General features: G+C 40.2%; 3 protein-coding genes across 11 annotated transcripts in view; all 3 read left to right on the plus strand.

Moving 5' to 3' along the window:
- The window catches only part of LOC106577953 (calsequestrin-1), a 29,583-nt gene extending 21,052 nt beyond the window's left edge, over positions 1–8,531 (plus strand). For both annotated transcript variants that reach the window (XM_014156434.3, XM_014156435.3), the window contains 9 exons: positions 2,666–2,766; positions 3,031–3,142; positions 3,423–3,496; positions 3,816–3,946; positions 4,193–4,238; positions 4,353–4,407; positions 4,565–4,665; positions 7,301–7,375; positions 7,614–8,531. In XM_014156434.3, coding sequence (XP_014011909.3) covers positions 2,666–2,766; positions 3,031–3,142; positions 3,423–3,496; positions 3,816–3,946; positions 4,193–4,238; positions 4,353–4,407; positions 4,565–4,665; positions 7,301–7,375; positions 7,614–7,862 — 944 coding nt within the window. In that variant the 3' untranslated portion in view covers positions 7,863–8,531. The remainder of the gene's footprint in view (positions 1–2,665; positions 2,767–3,030; positions 3,143–3,422; positions 3,497–3,815; positions 3,947–4,192; positions 4,239–4,352; positions 4,408–4,564; positions 4,666–7,300; positions 7,376–7,613) is intronic.
- A 4,945-nt stretch (positions 8,532–13,476) lies between these two features.
- On the plus strand, positions 13,477–19,866 carry LOC123723802 (butyrophilin subfamily 1 member A1). 5 transcript variants are annotated; one of them, XM_082965249.1, is made up of 8 exons: positions 13,540–13,757; positions 14,733–14,824; positions 17,183–17,276; positions 17,694–17,723; positions 17,818–17,847; positions 18,121–18,192; positions 18,517–18,543; positions 18,708–19,866. In XM_082965249.1, exons 3-8 carry the CDS (start codon positions 17,273–17,275, stop codon positions 19,232–19,234), a joined length of 690 nt encoding a protein of 229 aa, XP_082821375.1. In that variant the 5' UTR covers positions 13,540–13,757; positions 14,733–14,824; positions 17,183–17,272; the 3' UTR covers positions 19,235–19,866. The 5 variants fall into 5 exon arrangements, with proteins under 5 accessions (XP_014011915.3, XP_045569286.2, XP_082821375.1 ...); XM_014156440.3 differs by lacking the exon at positions 14,733–14,824 and having other exon boundaries at positions 13,477–13,757; XM_045713329.2 differs by lacking the exons at positions 13,540–13,757; positions 14,733–14,824 and adding an exon at positions 14,920–15,363.
- Positions 19,867–21,253: 1,387 nt separating this feature from the next.
- On the plus strand, positions 21,254–26,151 carry LOC106577955 (butyrophilin subfamily 1 member A1). 4 transcript variants are annotated; one of them, XM_014156439.3, is made up of 8 exons: positions 21,270–22,603; positions 23,856–23,949; positions 24,377–24,406; positions 24,504–24,533; positions 24,812–24,883; positions 25,076–25,114; positions 25,201–25,227; positions 25,389–26,151. In XM_014156439.3, the coding sequence occupies exons 2-8, from the start codon at positions 23,910–23,912 to the stop codon at positions 25,913–25,915; spliced, it is 765 nt and encodes a 254-aa protein (XP_014011914.1). In that variant the 5' UTR covers positions 21,270–22,603; positions 23,856–23,909; the 3' UTR covers positions 25,916–26,151. The 4 variants fall into 4 exon arrangements, 3 of the variants coding, with proteins under 3 accessions (XP_014011914.1, XP_082821374.1, XP_014011911.2); XR_014381438.1 differs by lacking the exon at positions 23,856–23,949 and having other exon boundaries at positions 21,254–22,603; XM_082965248.1 differs by lacking the exons at positions 21,270–22,603; positions 23,856–23,949 and adding an exon at positions 23,989–24,239.
- Positions 26,152–27,963: the final 1,812 nt, after the last annotated feature.

Raw genomic sequence — 27,963 nt, forward strand, 5'->3', positions numbered from 1 at the left:
CATACCATAGTAGACTTACAGTAGTAGACCTACAGTAGACCTACAGTAGTAGACCTACAGTAGTACACCTACCATAGTAGACTTACAGTAGTAGACTTACAGTAGCAGACCTGAGTAGTAGACCTACAGTAGTAGACCTACAGTAATATACCTACAGTAGTAGACTTACAATAGTGGACTTACAGTAGTAGACCTACAGTAATATACCTAAAGTAGTAGACTTACAGTAGTAGACTTACAGTAGTAGACCTACCGTAATAGACTTACAGTAGTAGACCTACAGTAATATACCTACAGTAGACCTACAGTAGTAGACCTACAAAAGTAGACTTTCAGTAGTAGGGCTACAGTATTAAACCTACAGTAGTAGACTTACAGTAGTAGCCCTACAGTAGTAGACTTACAGTAGTAGACTTACAGTAGTAGACTTACAGTAGTAAACCTAGAGTAATATACCTACAGTAATATACCTACAGTAGTAGACTTACAGTAATATACCTACAGTAGTAGACCTACAGTAATATTCCTACAGTAGTAGACTTACAGTAGTAGACTTACAGTGGTAGACCTACAGTAATATACCTACAGTAGTAGACCTACAGTAGTAGACTTACAGTAGTAGAGCTACAGCAGTATACCTACAGACACATAAAAGCCTCGTTATAAACTGGGTGGTTCGAGCCCTGAATGCTAATTGGCTGACCGGTATGACGAAACATTTATTTTTACTGCTCTAATTACGTTGGTTACAAGTCTATAATAGCAATACGACACCTCGGGGTTTGTGATATATGGCCAATATACCATGGCTAAGGACTTTGTCCTGGCACCCCACTTTCAGCCACCAGAGAGCTGTAGTGGTCAACAAACATTCCTCACAGAGAGAGCTGAGTCTCTCACTTTCAGTTTCTTAATGACTTGCAGCTCTCTGTATCTTCATCCTTATAATACCATGTAATATTTATTGTCCAAAAAAATCTTATCCTTATCTTGTACTGTCACTGCCTTGAACAACTAAATTCTGTCCCTACAGACCTGATTCCACTTATCAAAGGACTCCTTTGTCTCCCCAGGACCAGGCTTGAAAAAACACTGAGCTAAAGTAAAGACAACCATTGCATTTACAGTAGGGCAGAACTCTGGACCCAATCTAGTAGCTGTGTAAGATATCTTTGTAACACAGAACATATTATATGGGAAAGGCAGGGTTTTTCCAAACAAGGAATAAAATATGGCCCCCAGTTGATGGCCCTAGTTATGATTAAGAAAGGTTATGATCATGTTACATGTTCAGGAAGAAGTCAGGGCTCTACAGTCTAGACACATACAAGCTTCAGTAGCACCCTCAGTAGATCATTTAGCCACCAGAGAGCTGTAGTTGTCCAACAACATTCCTTGCAGAGATCTGAGTTTCACACTCAGTTTCTAACTGAAAAAACATTCCTTTGCAGAGATCTGATTATTTCATACTTTCATTTTCTAACTGACTTGCAGTTCCCTCTATCTAATACCAATCTTATCCTTATCTTGTACTGTCACTGCCCTGGAAAAAAACATGTCTAAGTGGGTCAGTCACCGGTATGCAATTTAACAACTAAAGCATTCTACTTCAAGAGGAAGTAACTCACTTTATATGTTCATACTGTGTAGATAAAATAATACATTATTTTACAGGCGAGAACAATGTCTTGTTACCAACTCACTTGTCCATCCCTTCCCTAGCCCCTATCTCCTAGCCCCTAGCCAGAGTCTCTAACCTGTCCCCCTAAATCCTTTACCCTAAGTATATTTTCTAACCTGCCCCCAAAACCATAACCTCTAACCAGAGTTCTTAACCTGTCCCCTAAACCCTAGACCCTAAGTAGAGTTCCTAACCTGTCCTCTAAACCCTAGACCCTAAGTAGAGTTCCTAACCTGTCCTCTAAACCCTAGACCCTAAGTAGAGTTCCTTAACTTTCCTCTAAACCCTAGTCCCCAGAGTCTCTAACCTGCCCCATCCCTTCCCTAGCCCCCATCCCTTCCCTAGCCTCATCCCTTCCCTAGCCTCATCCCTTCCCTAGCCCCATCCCTTACCTAGCCCCATCCCTTCCCTAGCCCCACCCCTTACCTATACCTAGCCCCATCCCTTCCTTATCCCCATCCCTTCTCTAGCCCCATCCCTTCCCAAGCCCCCATCCCTTCCCAAACCCCATCCCTTCCCTAGCCCCATCCCTTACCTAGCCCCATCCCTTCCTTATCCCCATCCCTTCTCTAGCCCCATCCCTTCCCAAGCCCCCACCCCTTCCCAAGCCCCCATCCCTTCCCTAGCCCCATCCCTTACCTAGCCCCATCCCTTCCTTATCCCTATCCCTTCTCTAGCCCCATCCCTTCTCTAGCCACATCCCTTCCCAAGCCCCCACCCCTTCCCTTGCCCCACCCCATCCCTAGCCCCATCCCTTCCCTAGCCCCTAGCACCAACACTTACCTAGCCCCATCCCTTTCCTAGCCCATCCCTTCTCTAGCCCCATCCCTTCTCTAGCCCGCATCTCCTCCCTAGCCCGCATCTCCTCCCTAGCCCCATCTCCTCACTAGCCCCCTCCCATCCCTTCATTAACCCCCATCCCCTCCCTAGCCCCCTTCCCCAGCCCCTAAACAGCATATCTAACCTGTCCTCATCCCTCCTTAGGTCTGGATGAGGTGGAGAGCATCTACATCTTTATTGATAATGAGATCATTGAGTATGACGGTGAGCTGGCCGCTGACACCCTGGTGGAGTTCCTATACGACGTGAGTAACTGTTATAACATTATATAGTAATTTTGCTGTCGTGCCACCTCATTTTGGTTACAGTCATTTGGTTGTAACTTAACTTAAGTGTGCTTTTATTACTGTGTAAACACTCTTGAAAGTGTAATGTATTAACGGGTGATTACATTGTGTTTACTAAATATTGTTCTGAAAAGGATAGAAAAAATAATGCCAGTAAAATCTTCCTCTAACTTCTAAAATCTTCTCTCCACATCTCTTCTCCCTCACGCAAACTTTCTGCAGGTGATTGAGGACCCCGTGGAGATAATTGATAATGAGCGTGAGCTGAAGGGCTTCCACAACATTGACGAGGACATCAAGCTGGTCGGCTACTTCAAGAGTGAAAAATCCCCCCGTAAGTACAGCCAACAAACTCTGTGGGAAAGACCAGAGAAATCATGACTGAAATTGCTAGCCTAGTCCCAGATGTGTTTGTGCTGTCTTGCCAACTCCTATGGTCATTGTCACTGAATTGGCACAAACAGATCTGGGATCAGGCTAATGGGTTGCTAGTCACAACGCCTATTTCTGTGAACCACATGCAGGTATTCTATGCCTGAATTCTGACAATTTCCTCAGTCAAGAATGTCAATGAGAACATCACGTTAGGTTAATGTTATTTTTCTCTTTTACAGACTTCATTGAGTATGACGATGCTGCCGAGGAGTTCCATCCATTCATCAAGTTCTTCGCCACCTTTGACCCTAAGGTACGGAACCACAGAGGGTAAAATTATAGTTGGCTGTATTCTAAACTCCATTCTGGAATATTTCCATTGTCCCCAATGCAAACCAACTGTCTATACCACTGTACCATTTTTAGTAGTCTGTACCATTTTTAGTAGTCTTAACTTGAAAAGATAAGTTACTGCGCTACCTTGAAGTGTTAAGTCAACTCAGGAAATCAAGTTTAGTCCACAAAACATAATATTAGTTACATTGCAAATACTTTCATTCAAAATGTTAACTCATCTTTTTATGTTGAAACAACAGATTTCTGTTAGCCTAATGTTCTATGTCCATATTCAGATTGCCAAGAAGCTGAATATGAAGTTGAACGAGGTTGACTTCTACGAGCCCTTCATGGAGGAACCAGTGACCATCCCAGGAAAGCCGTACACTGAGGCTGAGCTTGTAGACTACATTGAGGAGCACGACAGGTGAGTTAGGGCCTGGAGTTCAGCTGACCTACAATGCAAAGCCAGAAGGCCTATACTATGTTAGGTAGACAAAGTGTGGTTCAAACTACATTACTTCTTTTTCCAAGCCACTGTGCTCTTGCTTCAGCCTTTCCTTGCTTGCTCTTTTGGGTCTAGGCCGTGTTACTGTGAATGCACTCTATGACTGCCGATGTAAAAAGGGCTTGATAATCTAAATGTGATTGATTGATATCATTCTCATTCCAGGCCCACTCTGAGGAAGCTCGAGCCCCACAGCATGTACGAGACCTGGGTAAGATTTATTCACTCACTATTGAAACGTCTAGAAACGGGAACTATCCAGTGGGAATATTTCTCATGGAGACGTACAGTAGGCCTGAGTCGCATTCTTTCTTTCTTCCTTTAGGAAGATGACATTGACGGAGAGCACATTGTTGCCTTCGCTGAGGAGGATGACCCTGGTATTGTACAGTGCACTAGTCCAAAGCAACATTTTACTTTTTCACAAATCTGATCATAAAAAAAATTGAAAAGTTACATAATAAAAATACAATTGCCTTCCAATGTGGGGGCGTAGAAGGGGCTAAAAGACAGTATCTAACCTTTGACCTTTCCAAGACGGTTTTGAGTTCCTGGAGATCCTGAAAGAGGTGGCCCGTGAAAACACTGACAACCCCGACCTCAGCATCATCTGGATCGACCCCGATGACTTCCCCCTGGTAAGAACAGGCTGAAGATATGTGTACAGTGCATTTGGAAAGTATTCAGACCCCTTGACTTTTTCCAAATTTTGTTACGTTCCAGCCATATTTAAAATGGATTACATTTTTTTTATCAATCTACACACAATACCCCATAATGACAAAGCAAAAACAGCTTTTAGAAATGTTTGCAAATTAAAATAAATACATCGAAATAACTTATTTACATAAGTATTCATAACATTTTCTGTGAGGCTCGAAATGGAGCTCAGGTGCATCCTGTTTCCATTGATCGTCTTTGAGATGTTTCTACAACTTGATTGGAGTCCACCTGTGTTAAATTCAATTGATTGGACATGATTTGGAAAGGCACACACCTGTCTATATAAGGTCCCACAGTTGACAGTGCATGTCAGTACAAAAACCAAGCCATGAGGTCGAAGGAATAGTATGCACACACCTATCTATATAAGGTCCAATGGTTGACAGTGCATGTCAGCACAAAAACCAAGCCATGAGATCAAAGGAATTGTCCATAGAGCTCCGAAACAGGATTGTGTCGAGGCACAGATTTTGGGAAGGGTACCAAAAAATCTCTGCAGCATTGAAGATCCCCAAGAACACAGTGGCCTCCTTCATTCTTAAATGGAAGAAGTTTGGAACTGTCACGTCCTGACCTTAGAAAGCTGTTATTTTCTATGGTAGAGTAGGTCAGGGCGTGACAGGGGGGTTTTCTAGTTTAGTTTTTCTATATTGTCAGGTTCTAGTTTTGTATTTCTATGTTGGGTTTTGTTTGGGATGATCTCCAATTAGAGGCAGCTGGTCCTCGTTGTCTCTAATTGGAGTTCATACTTAAGTAGGGTTTTTTTTCACCTGGCTTTGTGGGAGATTGTATTTGAGTACGTGTATGTTAACTCTGCGTCACGGTTTGTTGTTTTTTGTTATTCAGTTTATTTTAAATGTATTGCATAGTTTCACAGTGTAAATAAAATGTGGAACGACACACACGCTGCACTTTGGTCCACTCCTCCTTTCGACAACCGTGACAGGAACCACCAAGACACTTCCTATAGCTGGCTCCCCGGCCAAACTGAGCAATCGGGAGAGAAGGGCCTTGGTCAGGGAGGTGAACAAGAACCCGATGGTCACTCTGGCAGAGCTCCAGAGTTCATCTATGGAGATGGGAGAACCTTCCATAAGGACAAGCATCTCTGCAGCACTCCACCAATCAGGCCTTTAAGGTAGAGTGGCCGGACGGAAGGTAATCCACAGTAAAAGACGAATGACAGCCCACTTGGAGTTTGCCAAAAGGTACCTAAAAGACTTTCGGACCATGGGAAACAAGATTCTCTGGTCTTATGAAACCAAGATTCAACCCTTTGGCCTGAATGCCAAGCGTCACGTCTGGAGGAAACCTGGCACCATTCCTACAGTGAAGCATGGCGGTGGGAACATCATGCTGTGGGGATGTTTTTCAGCGGCAGGGACTGGGAGACTAGTCAGGATCGAGGGAAAGATGAACAGAGCAAAGTACAGAGAGATCCTTGATGAAAACCTGCTCCGGAGCGCAAAGCACCTCAGACTGAGGCAAAGCTTCACCTTCCAACAGGATAACCACCCTAGGCACACAGCCAAGACAACACAGGAGTGGCTTTGGGACAAGTCTCTGAATGACCTTGAGAGGCCCAGCCAGAGCCCGAACTTAAACCCGATCGAACATCTCTGGAGAGACCTGAAAATAGCTGTGAGGCGACACTCCCTATCCAACCTGACAGAGCTTGAGAGGATCTGCAGAGAAGAATGCGAGAAACTCCCCAAATACAGGTGTGCCAAGCTTGTAGCGTCATTTCTTTAACCATTATTTAACTAGGCAAGTCAGTTAAGAACAAATTCTTATTTACAAGGACTGCCTACCCCCCCGGCCAATCCCTCCCCTAACCCGGACGACGCTGGGCCAATTGTCGCCACCCTATGGGACTCCTGAATATGGCCTGTTGTGACACATCCTGGGAACGAACCAGGGTCTGTAGTGACGCCTCTAGCACTGCAATGCAGTGCCTTAGACCGCTGCGCCACTCTGGAGGCATACCCAAGAATACTCAAGGCTGTAATCGCTGCCAAAGGTGCTTCAACAAAGTACTGAGTAAAGGGTCTGAATACTTATGTAAATACGATATTTCTGTGTTTTTTTATATACGTTTCAAAAAAATCTCTAAAAACCTGTTTTTGCTTTGTCATTATGTGGTATTGTGTGTAGATTGAGGGGGGAAAACTATTTCATACATTTTAGAATGAGGCTGTAATGTAACAAAATGTGAAAAAAGTCATGGGGTCTGAATACTTTCCAAATGCGCTGCATGTGTTTGAAACTGACTAAATTGGAGTTGGACAGTGCAGAATCACTGAATCCTGCAATCACCTTGTAATCCCAAATAACTACTCATTATATGATCAAGGTGATTAATTCTGCACCTGTATGTGTATCGACTAGTCTAACAAGTGAATATTAGAAATGTCTAACAGATACACTAAGGACTTGAAAAGCAGAATTTTAAATTGTGATTCCCAAGACTCAGATTAAGCCTTGATGTAGTATTTTTCTTTTTTTCTCTCTCTCTATTTCCCCACTCTCTAACCCCCTCTCTCTTTTTAGCTTGTGCCCTACTGGGAGAAGACCTTCGGCATTGACCTCGGTTCCCCTCAGATCGGTGTTGTGGATGTGGAAGATGTAAGTCTGATCTTCCCACCTACTTTGTCTCCGTGGTGTCCTTTGTATCATCCTCTTATCTCTTCTATCCATCCATCCATCTTCTCTGGGAACCTCAGGTTTTTGATGGTCTACTCTCACTGTCTTCTCATCCAAGCCTCTCTTGAATCTCAGTGTCTTCTGTCTTGTGCCGACTTAGTCTCCATCTTGTTTCGTGACCATGAAATCGAGATCTCACTGTGTGTGTGTTCCCTCATAGGCCGACAGTGTGTGGATGGAGATGGATGATGATGAGGACATGCCCACTGCTGATGAGCTTGAGGACTGGATCGAGGATGTGCTCTCCGGAAAGATCGATCCAGATGATGACGATGACGACGACGACGACGACGATGATGATGATGATGATGATGATGATGATGATGACGACGACGACGACGACGACGATGACGACGATGATGACGATGAAGATGACGACGACGACGACGACGATGATGATGACGAATAAAAGCTTACTTGCCATCCTTGGGTTGGCTCGGCTTTAGCCAACAGTGGCCGAAAGCTGGCACCAATCATCAGTTTCCTAACATCTCGTCAAACACGTTGTGTCCCTTCCTGTTTGTTTCCTGTATCTCTTTCTCAAAGCCCTGATCAGATAGTCTGGTGATATGCCCAAAGGGCAACACCTAAATCAAATTGACTCACAGGAGGTTGGTGGCACCTTAATTGGGGAGGACGGGCTCGTGGTAATTGCTGGAGCGGATTAGGTGGAATAGTATCAAATACATCAAACACATGGTTTGATGCCATTCCATTCGCTCCGTTCCAGCCGTTATTATGAGCCACCCACCCCTCAGCAGCCTCCACTGATTTCATTGGGTAAGAAAATACATGGAAGCAGGGGGAAATTGTTGTCTGTGAAAAGAAAATGGGTTGCGGCTCAAATGTAAGATCAGTGTTCCTTGTTCAGTATGAAACGTTTGTCTCTCTCTTCATGGGGTTATAACTGTGAGTGTATGTGAGGACAAATCTGAGGAAAACTAGCATGTTTGACCTAGTTTTATCTCGTTTTGCACAATCAGGGATGCTCCCTTTCCCCTATCTCATTTGTTCAATTTTTCTGTACTCTGTAACATCTACATGTTTTCTATTGGTAAAGAGAAGAAACATTGTCCTATATTGTACTATATTGTGTTATTTTTTAAAGAGAAGGATACTTAACCTCACTGAAATGTCTTAAGAAATGTCTTAAGAAAAGCAGTTTCAAAGAATGATTATGAAGATCTTGGAATTCACAAAAAGACAAAAGAATTTGATTGTTTCTGGTCCGATATTGGAAAAAAATAGAAAAAAACGTTTAAAAATGTAATATTGTTGTTTGTCATAATTTCTATATGAATGTAGAAGTGTCTTTGTGTGTGTGTGACACGACACCATTTTTACAAACTAAAGCTACATCATTGTGAAACCTATCAGAACCAGCACATATTTGACAATGGTGAAGCTTTACACATCAAATATAATCTAATTCAAGACTCTCGAGAATGTCAGAGACAAGACTGCATCAACCTTCATGGTTCTGCAAAACTAAAAGGTGCAAAATTCTCACAGGAGCAAACATTTCGTAAATCTGTCTCAGAGAGTATTTTACTGCCTTGATGACAGGAGGCATAAAACACATGATATACAGTGCCTTCAGAAAGTATTCATAACCGTTCACTTTTGACACATTTTGTTTTGTTACAGTTTGTGTCACTGATCTACACATAACTTCAAAGTAGAATTTTGTTTTTTAGAAAGGTTTACAAACAAATAAAAAGTAAAAAGCTGAAATATCTTGAGTATTCAACCCCTTTGTTATGGCCAGCCTAAATAAGTTCAGGATTACAAATGTAATTAACAAATCACATAATATGTTGCATGGACTTTGTGTGTAATAATAGGGGTTAACATGATTTTTCAATGACTACTCCATCTCTGGACCCCACAAATACAATGATCTGTGAGGTCCCACAGTCGAGTAGTACATTTCAAGCACAGATTTGACCATAAAGACCAGGGAGGTTTTTCAATGCCTCGCAAAGGAGGGCACCGATTGATAAATATCCATCCCTTTGAGCATGACAAAGTTATTAATTACACTTTGGATGGTGTATCAATACACCCAGTCACTTCAAAGACACAGGCGTCCTTCCTAAGTCAGTTGCTGGAGAGAAAGGTGACTTTAAAACACTTACAGAGTTTAATGGCTTTAATAGGAAAAAACTGAGGATTGATCAAGAACGTTTCACAATTTTGTAGTAGCCCTGAACTAACTCGCCTGATTCACATAGTCAAGGGCTTGATGATTAGTTGACAATTTGAATCAGGTGTGCTAGCTGTGGAACAGTTCAAATACATGGAACGGCTTTGGGTCCCCGAGCAGAGGTTTGAGAACCCTTGCTTTAAATGGCAGATCGATAAGATGGAAGCCTGGACAGAATAAGTATATTCCAAAACATGCATTCTATTTGTATAAAGGCACTAAATTAATTTTGGTCTTGAATACAAAGCATTATGTTTGGGGCAAATTCAACACAACACCTCACTGAGTACCACTCTTCATATTTTCAAGCACAGTGGTGGCTGCATCATGTTATGGGTATGCTTTTCATTGGCTAGGACCAGATTTATTTTATTTAACTTTTTTTACCTAGGCAAGTTATTTAAGAACAAATTCTTATTTACATTGACAGCCTATGAACACTGGGTTAACTGCCTTGTTCAGGGGTAAAATAACAGATTTTTCACCTTGTCAGCTCAGGGATTTGATCTAGCAACCTTTCAGTTACTAGCCCAATGCGCTAACCACTAGGCTACCTGCCACCCCAGGATGTTTTTTTTAGGTTAAAAATGAATGGAAAGGAGCTAAGCACATACAGCATAATGGTGATTCAGTCTGTTCTCCAACAGACAAATTCATCTTTCAGCTGGAAACACCCTAAAACCCAAAGCCAAATCTACACTGGAGTTGCTTACCAAGACAACACCGAATATTCCATAGTTACATAGTTACAAATTTGACTATATCTGCTTGAAAATCAATGGCAAGACATGAAAATGGCTGTCTAGCAATGATCAACAACCAACTTGACAGAGCCTAAAGATTTTTTAAGAATAATGGGGAAATATTGCACAATCCAGGCCTACAATGCTCTTGGAGACTGAAAGACTCACAACTGTAATTGCTGCCAAAGGAAAGGTGATTCTAACATGTATTGACTCAGGGGGTAGAATACTTATCCAATCTAATAAAAATAAATGTGCTTTATTTTCCATTAATGAAAAAAAATGTATAATAGTCTTCCACTTTGACAGTAGAGAATTTTTATCACACTTTGTAACACAACACAATTTGTGAAAGGTCAAGGGGTGTGAATACTTTCTGACAGCACTCTATGCCTCAACGCAGTCATATTCGTGGCTTATTGGGGGTGTGGCTTTCAACTAGTAATTTCTGGCAACCCATCCCGTGAGAGTGAATATCATTCCAGCTAATCTGTTCTGTTCTATTTCATTAAAGCTGATTAATCCAGTCCACTGCTTGCTATGAATTCCATCTGATAGTTTTTGCATGTCTAGGTACAAAGACAAATCATGTCTAGTTTGGAACACTGACAAGTAAAGAGCATAACTATATATATATATATATATATATATATACACATTTTAAGTCGGAAGTTTAGATATGCTTAGGTTGGAGTCATTAAAACTAGTTTTTCAACCACTCCAGAAATTTCTTGTTAACAAACTATAGTTTTGGCAAGTCGGTTAGGACATCTACTTTGTGCATGACACAAGTCATTTTTCCAATAACTGTTTACAGAGAGATTATTTCACTTACAATTCAGTGTATCACAATTCCAGTGGGTCAGAAGTTTACATACACTAAGTTGACTGTGCCTTTAAACAGCTTGGAAAATTCCAGAAAATGATGTCATGGCTTTAGAAGCTTCTGATAGGCAAATTGACATCATTTGAGTGCGTATGTAAAGTGTACGTAAACGTCCGACTTCAACTGTATATTATAATATCGTCTTTGTATCTCAAAATCATTTTAATGTGGTTAACCTTAAAAATCTAAATGTTTATTTTTCCTTTATTTAACTAGGCAAGTCAGTTAAGGACAAATTCTTCTTTTCAATGACGGTCTAGGAACAATGGGTTAACTGCCTTGTTCAGGAGCAGAACAACAGATTTGTACCTTGTCAGCTCAGGGATTTGAACTTGCAACCTTTCGATTACTAGTCCAAAGCTCTAACCACTAGGCAACCCTGCCGCCCATGCCTCCAAATGAAAATAACAAAAATAACTAAATAAAATTCAAACAGAGAGCATCCTTAGATCATGGGAAAAGGCAACACTTGAATCATTCCCACAGCGAATGGCTAGGTCCGCAACACTATGAAACCACACACTATTGCACAGACTTTTATATTATCTTCCGCAATTGATATGGTAAAAACAATGTGTGGGGAGGCAGAGGCATAGAAACTCACATCAAGACCTTTGTCAGATAACACTGTTAAACAAATAATTTATGCTATTTCTAGCAAGAAAGAGGAAACTGACTGAACGACTCAAAAACTCTCCACTTTATGCTTTCCAAATGTACATTAGCTTTGAGGGCCAAGATGCCCATGCATTGACGTTTGTTCGCTATACATGTCGAGGGATGGTATTCACAAGGACATATTGTTGTGTCTCACGATTCCCGAGTATGAAACAGCACACTGGATGTTCAGTGTGCTGCATGGCTAAATTGAAAATCAGATTCCATGGGATGGAATGGTGGGCTTTTGCACAATGGGGCTCCATCTATCATGGGGCGGCAGGCAGGCCTCTGCACTCTAGTTATGAATGTGTCTCACTCTGCCATATGGACACATTATATGATTCACCGAGAGCAACTGGTGGCAAAAGAGCTGCGCACAGAACTCGGAGATGTACTGCAGCAGGTAACTTTGATTGTAAACTACATCAAACCACATCCACACTGCGCACGCCTGTTTGCAAAACTATGTGGAGATATGGGATCAGAGCAAGACGATGTTTTAATACACTCCGAGGCTTGGTGGTTTTTGAAGGGGAGTGTTGGAGAGATTTTTCACATCGAGAGAGGAACTGTTTGGTTGACTTGGTTGATTTTCTGTGTAATGAAAAGAAAATGTGTCTCCTTGCCTATGTAACAGACATATTTGGTAAACTGAATGAACTGAACGCAAGCATGCAGGGGAAATACAAAAACATTCCACAGATGAGTGAACGAATCAGTGGAATCAGAAATAATAGTTATTATTGGAGAGAGACCTACTTCCCAATCCATATGACTACGATCCTGGCTTAGTTAACATGCTGGTAAGTGAAATCGAACAGCTGATTGAGCTTCCATGTGACCGAATGCATTCACAGGTCACTTCGAAGGAGTTTCGGTACTTGATTCAAAGGGAATACACTGCCGTCTCCCTCTGAGCATTAATGCAATGTTCAAAACAACTGAGAACTTGGAACTGGGAATTCCAACTCAGGAACTCGGTCCTCTTTCTTGAGCTTCGACTTTCCGACCTGAAAATCACTGATTTCATGATTTGACCACATGTGATTTGACCTCGAGTTCCTAATTGTCTTGAAAGCACCATAAAACTCATGGTACCCTTCGCCAGCGGATATCTGTGTGAAGCTAGATTCAGTGCTCTCGTCTGCATTAAAACCAAATATCGATTCAGGTTGGATGTGACAGCAGAGATGAGGTGCGCACTGTCGACCACGCCCCCTGATTTTGAGAAGCTCCCACGCGACACCCATCTCATTAGTGCTGGTGAGATATATCATGGTGAGTTGAGAAGACAATCAGAAATCAGAAGTACTGTTAGAATGTTTTTCAATTGACTGTCATAGCCCTAAATAAAAAAGTAAACAATGGATGTTAATGATTTGTTTTTGTTTTTTTACATGTTTGGGGTCGTGATAATTTTCAGATATCAAAATGGGGTCGTGGGCCAAAAAGGTTTGGGAACCACTGGATAGAGTATATATAATGCTTGCAGTAACTAAACTGGCCATGGGGGGAGCTTTCATATAAAGCACTGTACTGAGAAAGTCTAATAAGATCCTGTTGTGTTGATATAACCTGGACCTTTCCAGTTTGCCTACGTGATTCTTGCTGGAAAGTTCAACTTACTGGTTACACATTGACCAGAATAGCTGCAGTATGTTGTCTCTTTATCAAAATCTTTCTGTTCTCATATGGACACTCACTAGTATTTAGCATTAGCAATTTGATAAATGGGAACTTGGTATGAATAATATTTGAGACTATAGGTGGTACACATACAACAAAACAGGACATTCATTTATACACAGTGTAAGTGTCTGAAAAAGAATCACCATTGTGTCCTGAAATTAATCTTCCCTGATTCCCTCTTGCTCTCTCTCTCTCTCTCTCTCTCTCTCTCTCTCTCCCCTCGCGACTAATCATTCAGCGTTATTGTTTTATTAATGTATCTTTGAACTTTTATACTAGTGGATTAAACAATAATCATTTTGGTATGAGACAACTTGAAATATCCCTGAAAGACAAGCCTTCAACAGGATAACTGAAGTACTGCCTTTGTAAAACTAACTAATCACTTTTAGATTGTAATCCTTTCTTGAAATGGCTCTGGAATTCAGCTAGCATAGTAGGAAGTAATATGGGTAGTACTCTAAAGTATCAATGTGTACTTTATGGTACTTACTTAAAATAATTGTACACAATTGGTAACCTTTAGTGCTCGTTCCAATGAGTCCCAAAGGTAACAGTTTACTGTAGGTGTCCATATTGATACATTCATAAAGCCTTTATAACAGATATATAACGCATTATAACATTTGTCATAAGCTGTAATGAGTAGTTTCAAATAGTTACGAGTAACGGCATAAGATGTTATAAAACTAGCTATAATGGGTGTTGAAATCAAACAGCTGATTGTGCTTTCATGTCACCGAATGCATTCACGGGTTTTGGTTCCTGATTCAAAGGAAATACTGTGCCGTCTGCTTCTGAGCTTTAATGCCGCCTTAAAAACAACTGGGAACTTGGAACTGGAACTCGGAAATCTCCGGATGTTTTGAAAAAAAAAATTTGAACGGTCATTCAACTCGGAATTCCAACTCGAGAACTCGGGCCTCTTTCTAGAGCTCGACATTCCAACTTGAAAATCAATGACGTCATGATTTTACCTCGAGGTCCATGTTGTCTTAAAAGGACAATAAAATACATGGTACCCTTTGCCAGTTCATATCTGTGTGATGCTTGATTCAGTGCTCTCGTCTGCATTAAAACCGAATATCGATCCAGGTTGGATGTGACAGCAGAGATGAGGTGCGCACTGTCGACCACGCCCCCTGATTTTGAGATGCTCCAGCGCGACACCCATCTCATTAGTGCTGGTGAGATACATCATGTCAGACTAACTTGCAATTGACTGTCATAGCCCCACATAAAAAAGTAAACAATGGCTGTGAACGGCATTTTATTTTACATGGTTGTGGTCGCGATCCTTTTCAGATATCATAATGGGGTCGTGGGCTTAAAAAGTTTGGGAACCCCTGGTATATATTATGCTTGCAGTAAGTAAACTGGCCATGAGAAAGAGGCAGCTTTCCTATAAAGTACTGTACTGACAAAGTCAGTAAGATAATGCTGACTTGATAAAACCTGGACCTTCCCAGTTTCCCTACGTGATTCTTGCTGGAAGGTTCAATTGACTGGTTACACATTAACTAGAGGAGCTGCAGTATGTTGTCTCATTATCAAATCTTTCTGTTCTCATATGGCCACTCAGTAGCATTTAGCTCTAGTAAGTGGGTAAATGGTATGAGAACAGAAAGATTTGATAATGAGACAACATACTGCAGCTTGGTATGAATAATATTTGAGGCTATAGTGGTACATATACAACAAAACAGGACATTAATTTATACACACGGTAAGTGTCTGAAAAATAATCACCATAAGGTCCTGAAATCAATCTTCTTTGATTCACTCAGCGTTATTGTTTTATTAATGTATCGTTGAAGTCTTATACTAGTGGGATTAAACAATAATCCTTTTGATCTGAGACAGCTTGAAATATCCCTGAAACAGAACACCTTCAACAGGATAACTATACTGCCTTTCTGAAACGAAATACTCACTTTTAGAACGTAATCCTTTCTTGAAATGTCTCTGGAATTGAACTAGCTCAGTAGGAAGTGATATGGGTAGTACTTTTTTTTTACAGTATATAAATTACATATTTGCCAGGACATTTTAAGGTATCAACGGGTACATTCTGGTACTTACTTCAAATAATTGTACCCATTTGGTAACTACCTGATACCAAATGCCTTTTAGTGCTTGTTCTATTGAGTCCCAAAGGTAACAGTTTACTATAGGTGACCTTATTCATAAAGCCTTTATATAAGCTATATAACACATTATAACATTTGTCATAAGCTGTAATGAGTAGTTTCAAATGGTTATGAGTAACATCATTAGATGTTATAAAACGAGTTATAATGGGTGTTATAGATGACTGTTCATCCTGTTGTCATATGCGCTTATGTCACCTTTTAATAACAACTGCTATTACACAGTCTGCATGACAACTTATTGAAGATGTTATTACATGCTACATAAGTGTCTACGTACCAGATGTTATAATAGAGCATTATAGAATGTATCAAACTCTGTGTCACATTATTACATTCAATGGAATTATGGGTGTCATAACCATGTCATATGCCATTATGGAGTGTGCACAGACAAATAAAGTGACATTAATTTGAGGTGCTATAAAACAGTTATTAATGTACTTAATACCACAGGGTGGAGCGTATCACAAAACCATTCAGCATCACCAGCTTCTTTTGGTGGTAACACAATCAAATCAAATCAAATGAAATGTATTTATATAGCCCTTCGTACATCAGCTGATATCTCAAAGTGCTGTACAGAAACCCAGCCTAAAACCCCAAACAGCAAGCAATGCATGTGAAAGAAGCACGGTGGCTAGGAAAAACTCCCTAGGAAAAACTCCCTAGAAAGGCCAAAAACCTAGGAAGAAACCTAGAGAGGAACCAGGCTATGAGGGGTGGCCAGTCCTCTTCTGGCTGTGCCGGGTGGATATTATAACAGAACATGGTCAAGATGTTAAAATGTTCATAAATGACCAGCATGGTCAAATAATAATAATCATAGTAGTTGTCGAGGGTGCAACAAGCACGTCCGGTGAACATGTCAGGGTTCCATAGCCGCAGGCAGAACAGTTGAAACTGGAGCAGCAGCACGGCCAGGTGGACTGGGGACAGCAAGGAGTCATCATGCCAGGTAGTCCTGAGGCATGGTCCTAGGGCTCAGGTCCTCCGAGAGAAAGAAAGAAAGAGAGAAAGAGAGAATTAGAGAGAGCATATTTAAATTCACGCAGGACACCGGATAAGACAAGAGAAATACTCCAGATGTAACAGACTGACCCTAGCCCCCCGACACATAAACTACTGCAGCATAAATACTGGAGGCTGAGACAGGAGGGATCAGAAGACACAGAAGACACAATAACAGTTCTGCGTTTGAGACTGACCAGAGGCATTGAAAGTTACTTTCACCAATTAAAAAATTAAGAATAGATCAAGTTTGCCTTCCTACGTACTCAAGCCATTTTCCATAGTTATTGTGGAATCATGATTCCTTTGCACTTGTCTCTTGGTTTTTGTTAGCAATGTGAATTAGGTCTAGCAGACATAATGAGTCTGATCATTTCTTTATAGGTGCCGTGGCTGAGTATTGGAGAGGGACAAGACACAGAGTTGTTCTGGGACTATTTGACTGTTAAGGAATACGATTTCGCCACCATCACCATGGGTGAAGCTGCCCGGATATAGATACTTAAGGGCTGGATTCAATCCGTATTGTGTTAGATACGCGTTCAAATTTCAAAGCAAATTTGCGATTGAGCCGACATACGGTATGCAGCATTTACCTTGAATGCAGTTGCCGCAAATTCTGGAACATTGCAGTTAAATTTCAATCAAGCCATAACGTCGATCCGCAATACTTCTGCAATATGGATTGAATCCAGACCTCAATCATTAGCCCTAAATATGTTATGTGATATATTGGGGAATATTTGACTGTTAGCTGTTACCATTTAGCCACCATCCCCATGGATAGAGCTGCTCGTGTATAAAACCTAAATCATTAGCCCTAAATACATGAATTTACCCCTGACTACTATATTAATTATACCACTGGGTCAAAAACTGCTTCCATCTTTTACAGGAACAGTTGGATCAAAACCAGGAAAGCAGAGTAAGTTTGTTTTCTTGTCCTTGCCATAAAAATATGGATATTTGTCTTTCAATAGAAGAAAATTTATTATTCAACACTATATTACTTTATACAGAACAGAGCACAGGGGATTCAACAAAGAAGGGTAAGCCTTTAATCTCTTCATGTAAATACTTTTAGTTGCTCATTATTACAAAAGAAGACAATCATGAGTTGGTATATTTAAATACATGATCTCTGACTCTTCAGGACGTAATATTTTAGTGTGTGATGTTATACATAGTGGAGGAAGTGTTTGTGTGGGGTGGGGGGGGGGGGGGGGGAGCATGTGCAGTTAAAGGGTCTGACAAAATATTTCACATGAAGAGTGTTTATTTACATTATTGAAGGAGAATTCTATTGTTTTGGTGATCTAAAGGTTATGACTCAACTGCAGAGCAAGAAAACCCTTTACAGACAGAAACTCATCTCAAACTATCTCCAAAGAAAGGTGAGAAATATTGTACATTAATATAGATGATGCTGTATAAATTCTGGGTAAGCACCAACTTTGCACCAAGTTACCCTACTGCACCATCTCACGCAACATTAAGTCAGTATATTTTTGTTAGTTACACATTATCTTTCCCAGTTATTAGCCTTGTGTACCATACCTTATTCTGGTTTATCATTGCAATTGTAGATGCATCAGTAAGATCCAAGAAGAAAACTGCTAAATAAATACAATATAATATCAGAAAATATTAATAGGTAATGTGATACATTGAATTTCAAATGTTTAACTTATTTTTTTATTTTTTATATATTTCTCCAGAAATATTTCAAGCACGCTCACATGAAGGTAATTGTCTCTGCCAACAGAATCTGCTTTTCAACTAAATTAAAAATACTTACTAAAATAAAATATTTTATCGGCCCTATATAACTAAGCTTTGAATCACTGAAGATGAAATTACAATGAAAATCATAAGTGAATAAAATATTTTGTTTTCCTATTCTCCACAGTGGATGTTACTCTGGATATGGACACAGCTCACCCTAAGCTGAAGATAGATGGGAAATCACTACAGTGGACTAATGAATCACCACAGAGAAAAGTTGACATTGAGAATTGTTTTAATGATGAGCCTTTTGTGTTGGGCAATATTGGAAGTCCTTTGAAGACTTACTGGGAGGTGAACGTAAAGGAGAAGGATGACTGGGTGCTTGGCGTTGCCAAGGCAACAGCTAACAGGAAGGGGACGTTGGTTTTCAGTCCAAGTAATGGCTTCTGGGTAATCAGACTATCCAATGGAAAAAGACTTAAAGCCATGGAGGATGAAGAACATGTTCTTGAGAAAGGTATTCCAGATAAAGTCGGCATCTATCTAGATTATCAGGAAAGGAAGGTGACTTTCTTTAGTACAGAAGAAGGCTCGCTCATCTACTCATTTATCAATGGACCAAGTTATCAGGATGATATCCGTCCACTTTTCTCACCCTGGAACAATGATGCAAAACCAATCACAATTTTGTCCAACACGGCAACATAGAAAAACATAAATGATTGCATTCCCTGTCTGTCAATATCATGTCGTGGTTGAAAGCTATGCGAATAATTTTTGATTAAGTCATATCCAGAATTGTGGATGACTTTCTATGATAATTTACTGTCATCTAACCAGGCATCAACGTTGTGTCCATATCCTTTACTAATGTATTAATGCTCCGACATTCCGACCTGAAGATTACTGACATCATGATTTGACATCGTATTTGTCCGAGTTCCCTGTTGTCTTGAAAGCACTATAAAACTCATGGTACCCTTCGCCAGCGGATATCTGTGTGAAGCTGGATTTAATACTCTCGTCTGCATTAAAACCAAATATCGATCCAGGTTGGATGTGACAGCAGAGATGAGTTGCGCACTATCGACCACGCCCCCTGACTTTGAGAAGCTCCGGCGCTACATGCATTAAGCACATACCATCTCATTAGTGCTGGTGAGATAAGATACATCGGTGGCGACTGTCATTCAGGGCAGGTGGGGCAGAAACCACGACAGGTGATTCACCACCTGTTTTTTGGGGGCCTGTTTTGCATGTTATTTTCATACGTGTCACATATCAGTTTGCAAACAATGTAAAAAAAACAACAACATTTAATTAATAAAGCCTTATGCAAACATGGTCTCTTTTTTGCTTTCTTAAGTTAGGCAGCTCTAAAATGCAGGTGTTTCAGCCTTGCTCAGTGCTTTCTGTGGGGGTGGGGCAGCCAGCGGAAAATACGGCGCTTAGGGGTTGGTAATGTTCTCTAGTTGCGCCGTTATTGGCTCAGTGTTCTGTCACTCATGGGGACACTACGTCACTGCAAAATCTACAGGAAGAACTCGAAAATTCAAGCCCCTTCGGTGCTGCTATACAGTTACATTAGAAGTGCCGAAGGTCATTGGCCACAAATAAAATGACGCCATTGTGTACCGTAGCTTTGATTGGACTGATCATGTCAACATCATACTATCAAAATCTTAGCTATAAAGCTAGCAGTCATCATCATGAATCAAGTCAACAATCTACTGGCAAATCCTTTTCAATTCTTGACATATGAAGAGAAATTATAGATAAAATGTATCGTGCTCATCGGCCATTAGACATAAACATTACACAAGAAGTTGGAAATTGCAAATTCAAAAATGAGTGGTTTGGAAGGAATCAGTGGCTAACTGCAAGCATTGCAAGCAATCACTAGCCCGCTATTCAGTGTAGTGGGTGTGTGGTCCAAGTTTGGGATTAAGGGTCTCTTTCCAAGCTTAAAAGGATAAATATTCCACTAGAGATCTTGTTTCGAGTCCAGGCTCTGTCGCAGTCGGCCGCGATAGGGAGACCCATGGGCCAGCACAGGGATGTCCTTGTCCCATCGCGCTCTAGCAACTGGCGGGCAGGGCACATGTATGCTGACATGGTCGCCAGGTGTACTGTGTTTCTTCTGACACATAGGTGGCTTCCGGGTTAAGCGGGCATTGTGTAAAGAAGCAGTGCGGCTTGGCTAGGTCGTGTTTTGGAGGACGCACGGCTCGCAAACTTCGCCTCTCCCGAGTCCGTATGGGAGTTGCAGTGATGGGACAAGACTGTGACTACATATTGGACACCACAAAATTGGGGAGAAAAGGGGGTGAAAAATTATAATAAAATACATATAAAAAAATAATCAACAGTCAATATTCGCCATGCTGTCACTCCAGCATGACTTCTGGGAAATCTCAGACTTCAGTGAGCTCAAGACAACTGGGAACTCAAAAAAAAATGATGTCCGGCTGGGAAAATATGTTTTGAACGGTCATCCAACTCGGAATTCCAAGTCAGGAACTCGGGCCTCTTTCTAGAGCTCTGACCTGAAGAACACTGACGTCACGATTCAACCTAGTTTTTTTTTCAGAGTTCCCAATTGTTTTGAAAGCACCATAAATCCAGAGAATGTCAGACTCTGATGACTAAATTTGCCATAAAGGACCGCCGTGCCACCTTCCTGTTCAAGTGAGCACAGCACAACAAGGTGAGTCCAAAAATGTTTTGTATGCTGCTGCATAAAGGATGTAATATTCCAGGGAGATATGGTATACTGTGCTGTAGCTAAGAAAGTAATACTAAATGTATGTTGTGTAGTAAGCTGTTAGAAGCCCATGTGCTTCACTATAATAATTTGCTCCCTTTTCCCCTCTTAACTTAGCCTACTGTTCTGACTTGGTGGTGCACATTCAGCCTATAGACTGTTTTAGAGAAATGCTATAATCAAATATTGTAAGAGCTTTCATTGTCTGCTTATAGACCACACGTATTTTATCCTACGGTTCTGACTTGGTGTACAGGGAGAATACTGTAAGAATGGCCCATGTTCTGAATTCTGTCGCTGTACATTTCAAAAGTGCTGAACAAATAGTTATATTGACCACGTCAGTCCTAGCTCGCTCATTGTCCCCTTATGCGATAGTTTGTACATCTCAATTGCAAGTAGACACCACATCTGTTTAGCAAGGCAGCCATATCAGCTATGCTTTTTTAAAAGGCAGTAAATGAGGCTGTATGAACTGTTTTGCTGCCAGACAATTCTCTGCTGATAGCCAGGTGTAACAGAGGTAAAAGTGTTGGTACTGCTGTTCAAATTCTGCTGTTGGGACAGCTTTATGTAGGCCCTACTAGTTTTTGGGCACGGTTTCTCACCATTATATTTCAATTAATGTATTGTTTAGTGTTATGTAGTGGCTTTGCTGCCATGCATAAATAAAAATAAATACAATTCCCCACCAATTTTTACATGCTAAAATTGCCAATGATCATGTCGGTCTAATTTGCAATTCACTGTCATACCCCCACACTTAAAATATGTGATGGTGAGTTGAGAAAATCAGAAATCAGAAGTACTATTAGAATGTTTTTCAATTGACTGCCATAGCCCCAAAAAAATGTTTTAACAATGGCTGTTAATTATTTGTTTTTTGTTTTTTTACATGTTTGGGGTTGTGACAATTTTCAGATATCAAAATGGGGTCGTGGGACCAAAAGGTTTGCGAATCACTTGCATAGAGAATATATAATACTTGCAGTAACTAAACTGGCCATGGGGAGAGGCAGCTTTCCTATAAAGTACAGTAATGAGGAAGCCTTAAGATACTGATGTCTTGATAAAACCTGGACCTTCCCAGTTTCCCTACGTGATTCTTGCTGGAAGGTTCAATTGACTGGTTACACATTAACTAGAGGAGCTGCAGTATGTTGTCTCATTATCAAATCTTTCTGTTTTCATAATTATGGCCACTCAATAGCCTTTAGCATTAGCAATTTGGTAAATGGGAAGTTGGAATGAATAATATTTGAGACTATAGGTGGTAAATATACAACAAAACAGGACATTCGTTTATACACAAGGTAAGTGTCTGAAAAAATAATCACCATAAGGTCCTGAAATTAATCTTCCTTGATTCTCTCTCTCTCGCTCTCTCTCTTTCTCTCCCCCCCTCCCCTCGCTGACTAACCATTCACCGTTATTGTTTTATTACTGTATCTTTGAACTTTTATACTAGTGGGTTAAACAATAATCATTTTGGTATGAGACAACTTGAAATATCCCTGAAAGACAAGCCTTCAACAGGATAACTGAAGTACTGCCTTTGTAAAACTAACTAATCACTTTCTTGAAATATCTCTGGAATTCAACTAGCATAGTAGGAAATTATTTCGGTAGTACTTTATTTTACGGGTATATAAATTACACATTTGCTAGGACATTATAAGGTATCAATGGGTACTTTATGGTACTTACTTCAAGTAATTGTACCAAATTGGTAACTTTTAGTGCTTGTTCCAATGAGTCCCAAAGGTAACAGTTTAATGTAGGTGTCCTTATTGACATATTCATAAAGCCTTTATAACAGCTGTATAACACATAACATTTGTCATAAGCTTTAATGAGTAGTTTTAAATAGTTATGAGTAACGGCATAAGATGTTATAAAATGAGTTATAATGGGTGTTATAGAGGACTGTTCATCCTGTTGTCATATGCGCTTATGTCACCTTTATAGAGGACTGTTCATCCTGTTGTCATATGCACTTATGTCACCTTTATAGAGGACTGTTCATTCTGTTGTCATATGCGCTTATGTCACCTTTTAATAACGACTGCTATTACACAGTCTGCATGACAACTTATTTCATATCTTATTACATGCTACATACGTGTCTACGTACCAGTGTTATAATAGGGCGTTATAGAATTTATCAAACTCTGTGTCACATTATTACATTAAATGGAATAACAGTGTCATATGCCGTTATGAAGTGTGCACAGACACTATAAATAAAGTGCAATAAATTTGAGGTGTTAGTTATAATATGTTTAATACCACAGGGTTGAGTGTATCACAAAACCATTCAGCATCACCCACTTCTTGTGGTGGTAACACAATAACGAGTCTGTGTTTGAGACTGACCAGAGGCATTGCAAGTTACTTTCTCCAATTAAAAAATGAAGGAGAGAAAATGTTTGCCTTCCTCTGTACTCAAGACATTTTCCATCTTTTTTGTGGCATCGTGTTTCCTTTACACTCGTCTCTTAGTTTTTGTTAACATTGTGAATCAGGCTTAGCAAACGTGAAATAAGGCTGATCATTTCTTTATAGGTGCCGTGGCTGAGTATTGGAGAAGGACAAGACACAGAGTTGTTCTGGGACTATATGACTGTTAGCTATTACCATTTAGCCACCATCACCATGGGTAAAGCTGTCTCAGATATAGTTACTTAAGGGCTGTATTCAATCTGTATCATGGAAGATCCCTGTTCAAATGTGAAAGTAATTTTCCGATTGAGCCGACATACGGTATGCAGCATTTACCGTGAATGCAGTCTCCGCGAATTCTTGAACATTGCCTTTAAATTTGTATAGATTGAATCCAGCCCTCAATCATTAGCCCTAAATACATGATGTGATGTATTGGGGAATATTTGACAGTTTGCTGTTACCATTTAACCACCATCACCATGGCAATAGCCACCATCACCATGGGTAAAGCTGCTCGCATATACAAACCTAAATCATTAGCCCCAAATACATGAATTTACCGCTGACTACTATATTCATTACAACTATAGTACATATACCACTGGGTCGAAATAAGCCATAACTCTGTCTTTATTTTACAGGATGTAATGGTTCAAAACCAGAAGAACAAAGTAAGTTTGTTTTCGTCTCTGCATAGAAAGATTATGATGGATATTTGTCTTTCCATAGAAGAAAATGTATTATTCAACACTGTATTACTTCATACAGCACAGATCACAGGGGATGCAACAAAGAAGGGTAAGCCTTTAATCTCTTCATGTAAATACTTTTAGTTGCTCATTATTACAAAAGAAGACAATCATGAGTTGGTATATTTAAATACATGATCTCTGACTCTTCAGGATGTAATATTTTAGTGTGTGATGTTATACATAGTGGATGAAGTGTTTGTGTGGGGTGGGGGGGGGGTGGGGGGGGGGAAGCATGTGCAGTTAAAGGGTCTGACAAAATATTTCAGATGAAGAGTGTTTATTTACATTATTGAAGGAGAATTCTATTGTTTTGGTGATCTAAAGGTTATGACTCAACTGCAGAGCAAGAAAACCCTTTACAGACAGAAACTCATCTCAAACTATTTCCTAAGAAAGGTGAGAAATATTGTACATTAATATAGATGATGCTGTATAAATTCTGGGTAAGCACCAACTTTGCACCAAGTTACCCTACTGCACCATCTTACGCAACATTAAGTCAGTATATTTTTGTTAGTTACACATTATCTTTCCCAGTTATTACCTTTGTGTACCATACATCATTCTGGTTTATCACTGCAATTGTAGATGCATCAGCAAGATCCAGGAAGAAGACTGCAGAGTTCGGTAATGTAATTTCAGATAATATTCATATGACATGTGAGACATTGAATTTCTCATTGCTATACTTTTTTAAATGTATTTTTTTCCAGATATAAATCAAGCACGCTCACATGAAGGTAACGGGCTGTGACAACAGAATCTGTTTTTCAACTCAATTAAAATACCTAATAAAATAAAATACTTTATATGTCCTATATAACTAAGCTTTAAATCAGTGAATATTAAATTACAATGAAAATTATGAGTAAATAAAAATGTGTTTTCCTATTCTCCACAGTGAATGTTACTCTGGATGTGGACACTGCTCACCCTAAACTGAAGATAGATGGGAAGTCACTACAGTGGACTAATGAATCACCACAGAGAAAAATCAACGTTGAGAACTGTTTTAATGAAGAGCCTTTTGTGTTGGGCAAAATGGGAAGTCCTTTGAAGACTTACTGGGAGGTGAATGTGAAGGAGAAGGATGACTGGGTGCTTGGCGTTGCCAAGGCAACGGCTAACAGGAAGGGGCCGTTGGCTTTCAGTCCAAGTAATGGCTTCTGGGTAATCAGACTATCCAATGGGCAAAGACTTAAAGCCATGGAGGATAAAGAACGTGTTCTTGACAAAGGTATTCCAGATAAAGTCGGTATCTATCTAGATTATCAGGAAAGGAAGGTGACTTTCTTTAGTGCAGAAGAAGGTTCACTCATCTACTCATTTACCAATGGACCAAGTTATCAGCATGATGTCCGTCCACTTTTCTCACCCTGGAACAACGATGCAGATCCAATCACAATTTTGCCCATCACGGCAACATAGAAATACACAATTCATCACATACCCCATTTGTCAATAGCTTATTGTGGTATAAAGCTATGTGAATCATTTTCGATTAAGTAATATAAAGAATTGTGGATTAATTCATATGATCCTTTGCTGTCATCTAACCAGGCATCAACGTTGTGTTCCATATTCGTTATTAATATATTATACATTCATTATTTCAGTAGTGTATCATGTGTGACATTAAACATGCATTTTTGTTTTAAAACATGTTGATTTGTGAAAAATACAAGTTCTTATTTGGTATCTGGTTGTAGATCTATTGATGACTAGGATTGAGAGAAACAACTACCACCTACTGGCTTGTGTGTAGTTGTTTTGACAAGTTTAATAATCACCCATCACATAAAACCTTACCTTTACTTTGACCAACAATGCAAGCTAGTTAGCCAGATACTTGACACAATATGGATATTGACCCAGTGAATCCTGTATCTACTTGTCCAGTGTAACATCTAGTTTGACCATATCATTACAGATATTTCTATTTCTAACATTTTAGTTCAATCAGTCTGGGATTTAAAGCAATTTTATTATTTATTTTGAAAATAACTTTACAATATGAATATGACAAAACATTAATATGACAAATGAGTATGACAAAATGAAATATGTTAGTTTATATATATCATTAGAGCAGATGATATTGTCTCACTTTACTGTAATTGGTATATACAGAATCAAAACAGATATTTTTGTCGATTTTTCTAAAAGGGGAAAACATTCCATCTCACATCGCTCAGATCAATTTGTGTGGGATAGAAGAAGTGAAAGATTAAAGTAACTAAATCTTCACTAAGTAAAAGAATGCTAAAGCTAAATAATTGCTCAAACAATGGAAGATAATCTGCATTGCATTCTGTGGGATAGAAGAAGTGAAAGATTAAAGTAACTCAATCTTCACTAAGTAAAAGAATGCTAAAGCTAAATAATTGCTCAAACAATGGAAGATAATCTGCATTGCATTCTGTGCATCAGCTGTTTTCCCCATGGTCAAATAAAATCAGATAGTTTGAGGTATTAGAGTACTAATAAAACCAGAGAATTGTGGGGTTTTAGAGTACTAATAAAATCAGAGAGTTGTGGGGTATTAGAGTACTAATAAAACCACAGAGAGTTGTGGGATATGAGTGTAACGACTGTCGTAGAGAGGGGACCAAAGCGCAGCGTGTTGAGTGCTCATGATGAAATGTATTTTAACTCAAAAACACTAAAGACAAAATAACAAAGAGAGAAATGAAAGCGCACAGTTCTGTCATGTACATAGACTAAACAGAATACAACTACCCACAAACACAGGTGGAAAAAAACCCTACTTAAGTATGATCTCCAATTAGAGACAACGAGAACCAGCTGCCTCTAATTGGAGATCATCCCAAAAAACAACAACATAGAAATAGAAAAACTAGAACTTAAACATAGAAATACAAAACATAGAAAACACAAAACACCCCCTGTCACGCCCTGACCAACTCTACCATAGAAAATAACATCTTACTATGGTCAGGACATGACAGTACCCCCCTCCAAAGGTGCAGACTCCGAATGCTACTAATAAACAAAAACAAAAAGGGAGGGTAGGGTGGGTAACTACTGTTTATGGTGGATCTAGCGCAGTCCACATAACCTTATCCTCCAGCAGAGGAGGCGGCTCCGGGGCATAACCCCCGCTCCACCCGCTGATCCCTCTGCTTTTGTACCACCGGACCGTGGATCGTCGTTGAAGGAACCGGACTGTAGATCATCGCTGGAGGTTCTGGGCTACAGGCCGTCGCTGAAGACTCTGGGCTGAAGGCCGTCGCTGAAGACTCTGGGCTGCAGGCCGTCGCTGAAGACTCTGGGCTGCAGGCCGTCGCTGAAGACACTGGACTGCAGGCCTTCTCAGGAGGTTCACTTTAGGCTCCGGACTGGGGAGCGTCGCTGGAGGCTCCGGACTGGGGAGCGTCGCTGGAGGCATCGCGCCGGGGACCGTCGCTGCAGGCTCCGCACCATGGATCATCCCTACAGGCTTCGGGCCATGGATC

This window comes from Salmo salar, chromosome 18 (assembly GCF_965601325.2).
Source record: "Salmo salar chromosome 18, fSalSal1, whole genome shotgun sequence".
NCBI classification, from domain to species: Eukaryota; Metazoa; Chordata; class Actinopteri; order Salmoniformes; family Salmonidae; genus Salmo; species Salmo salar.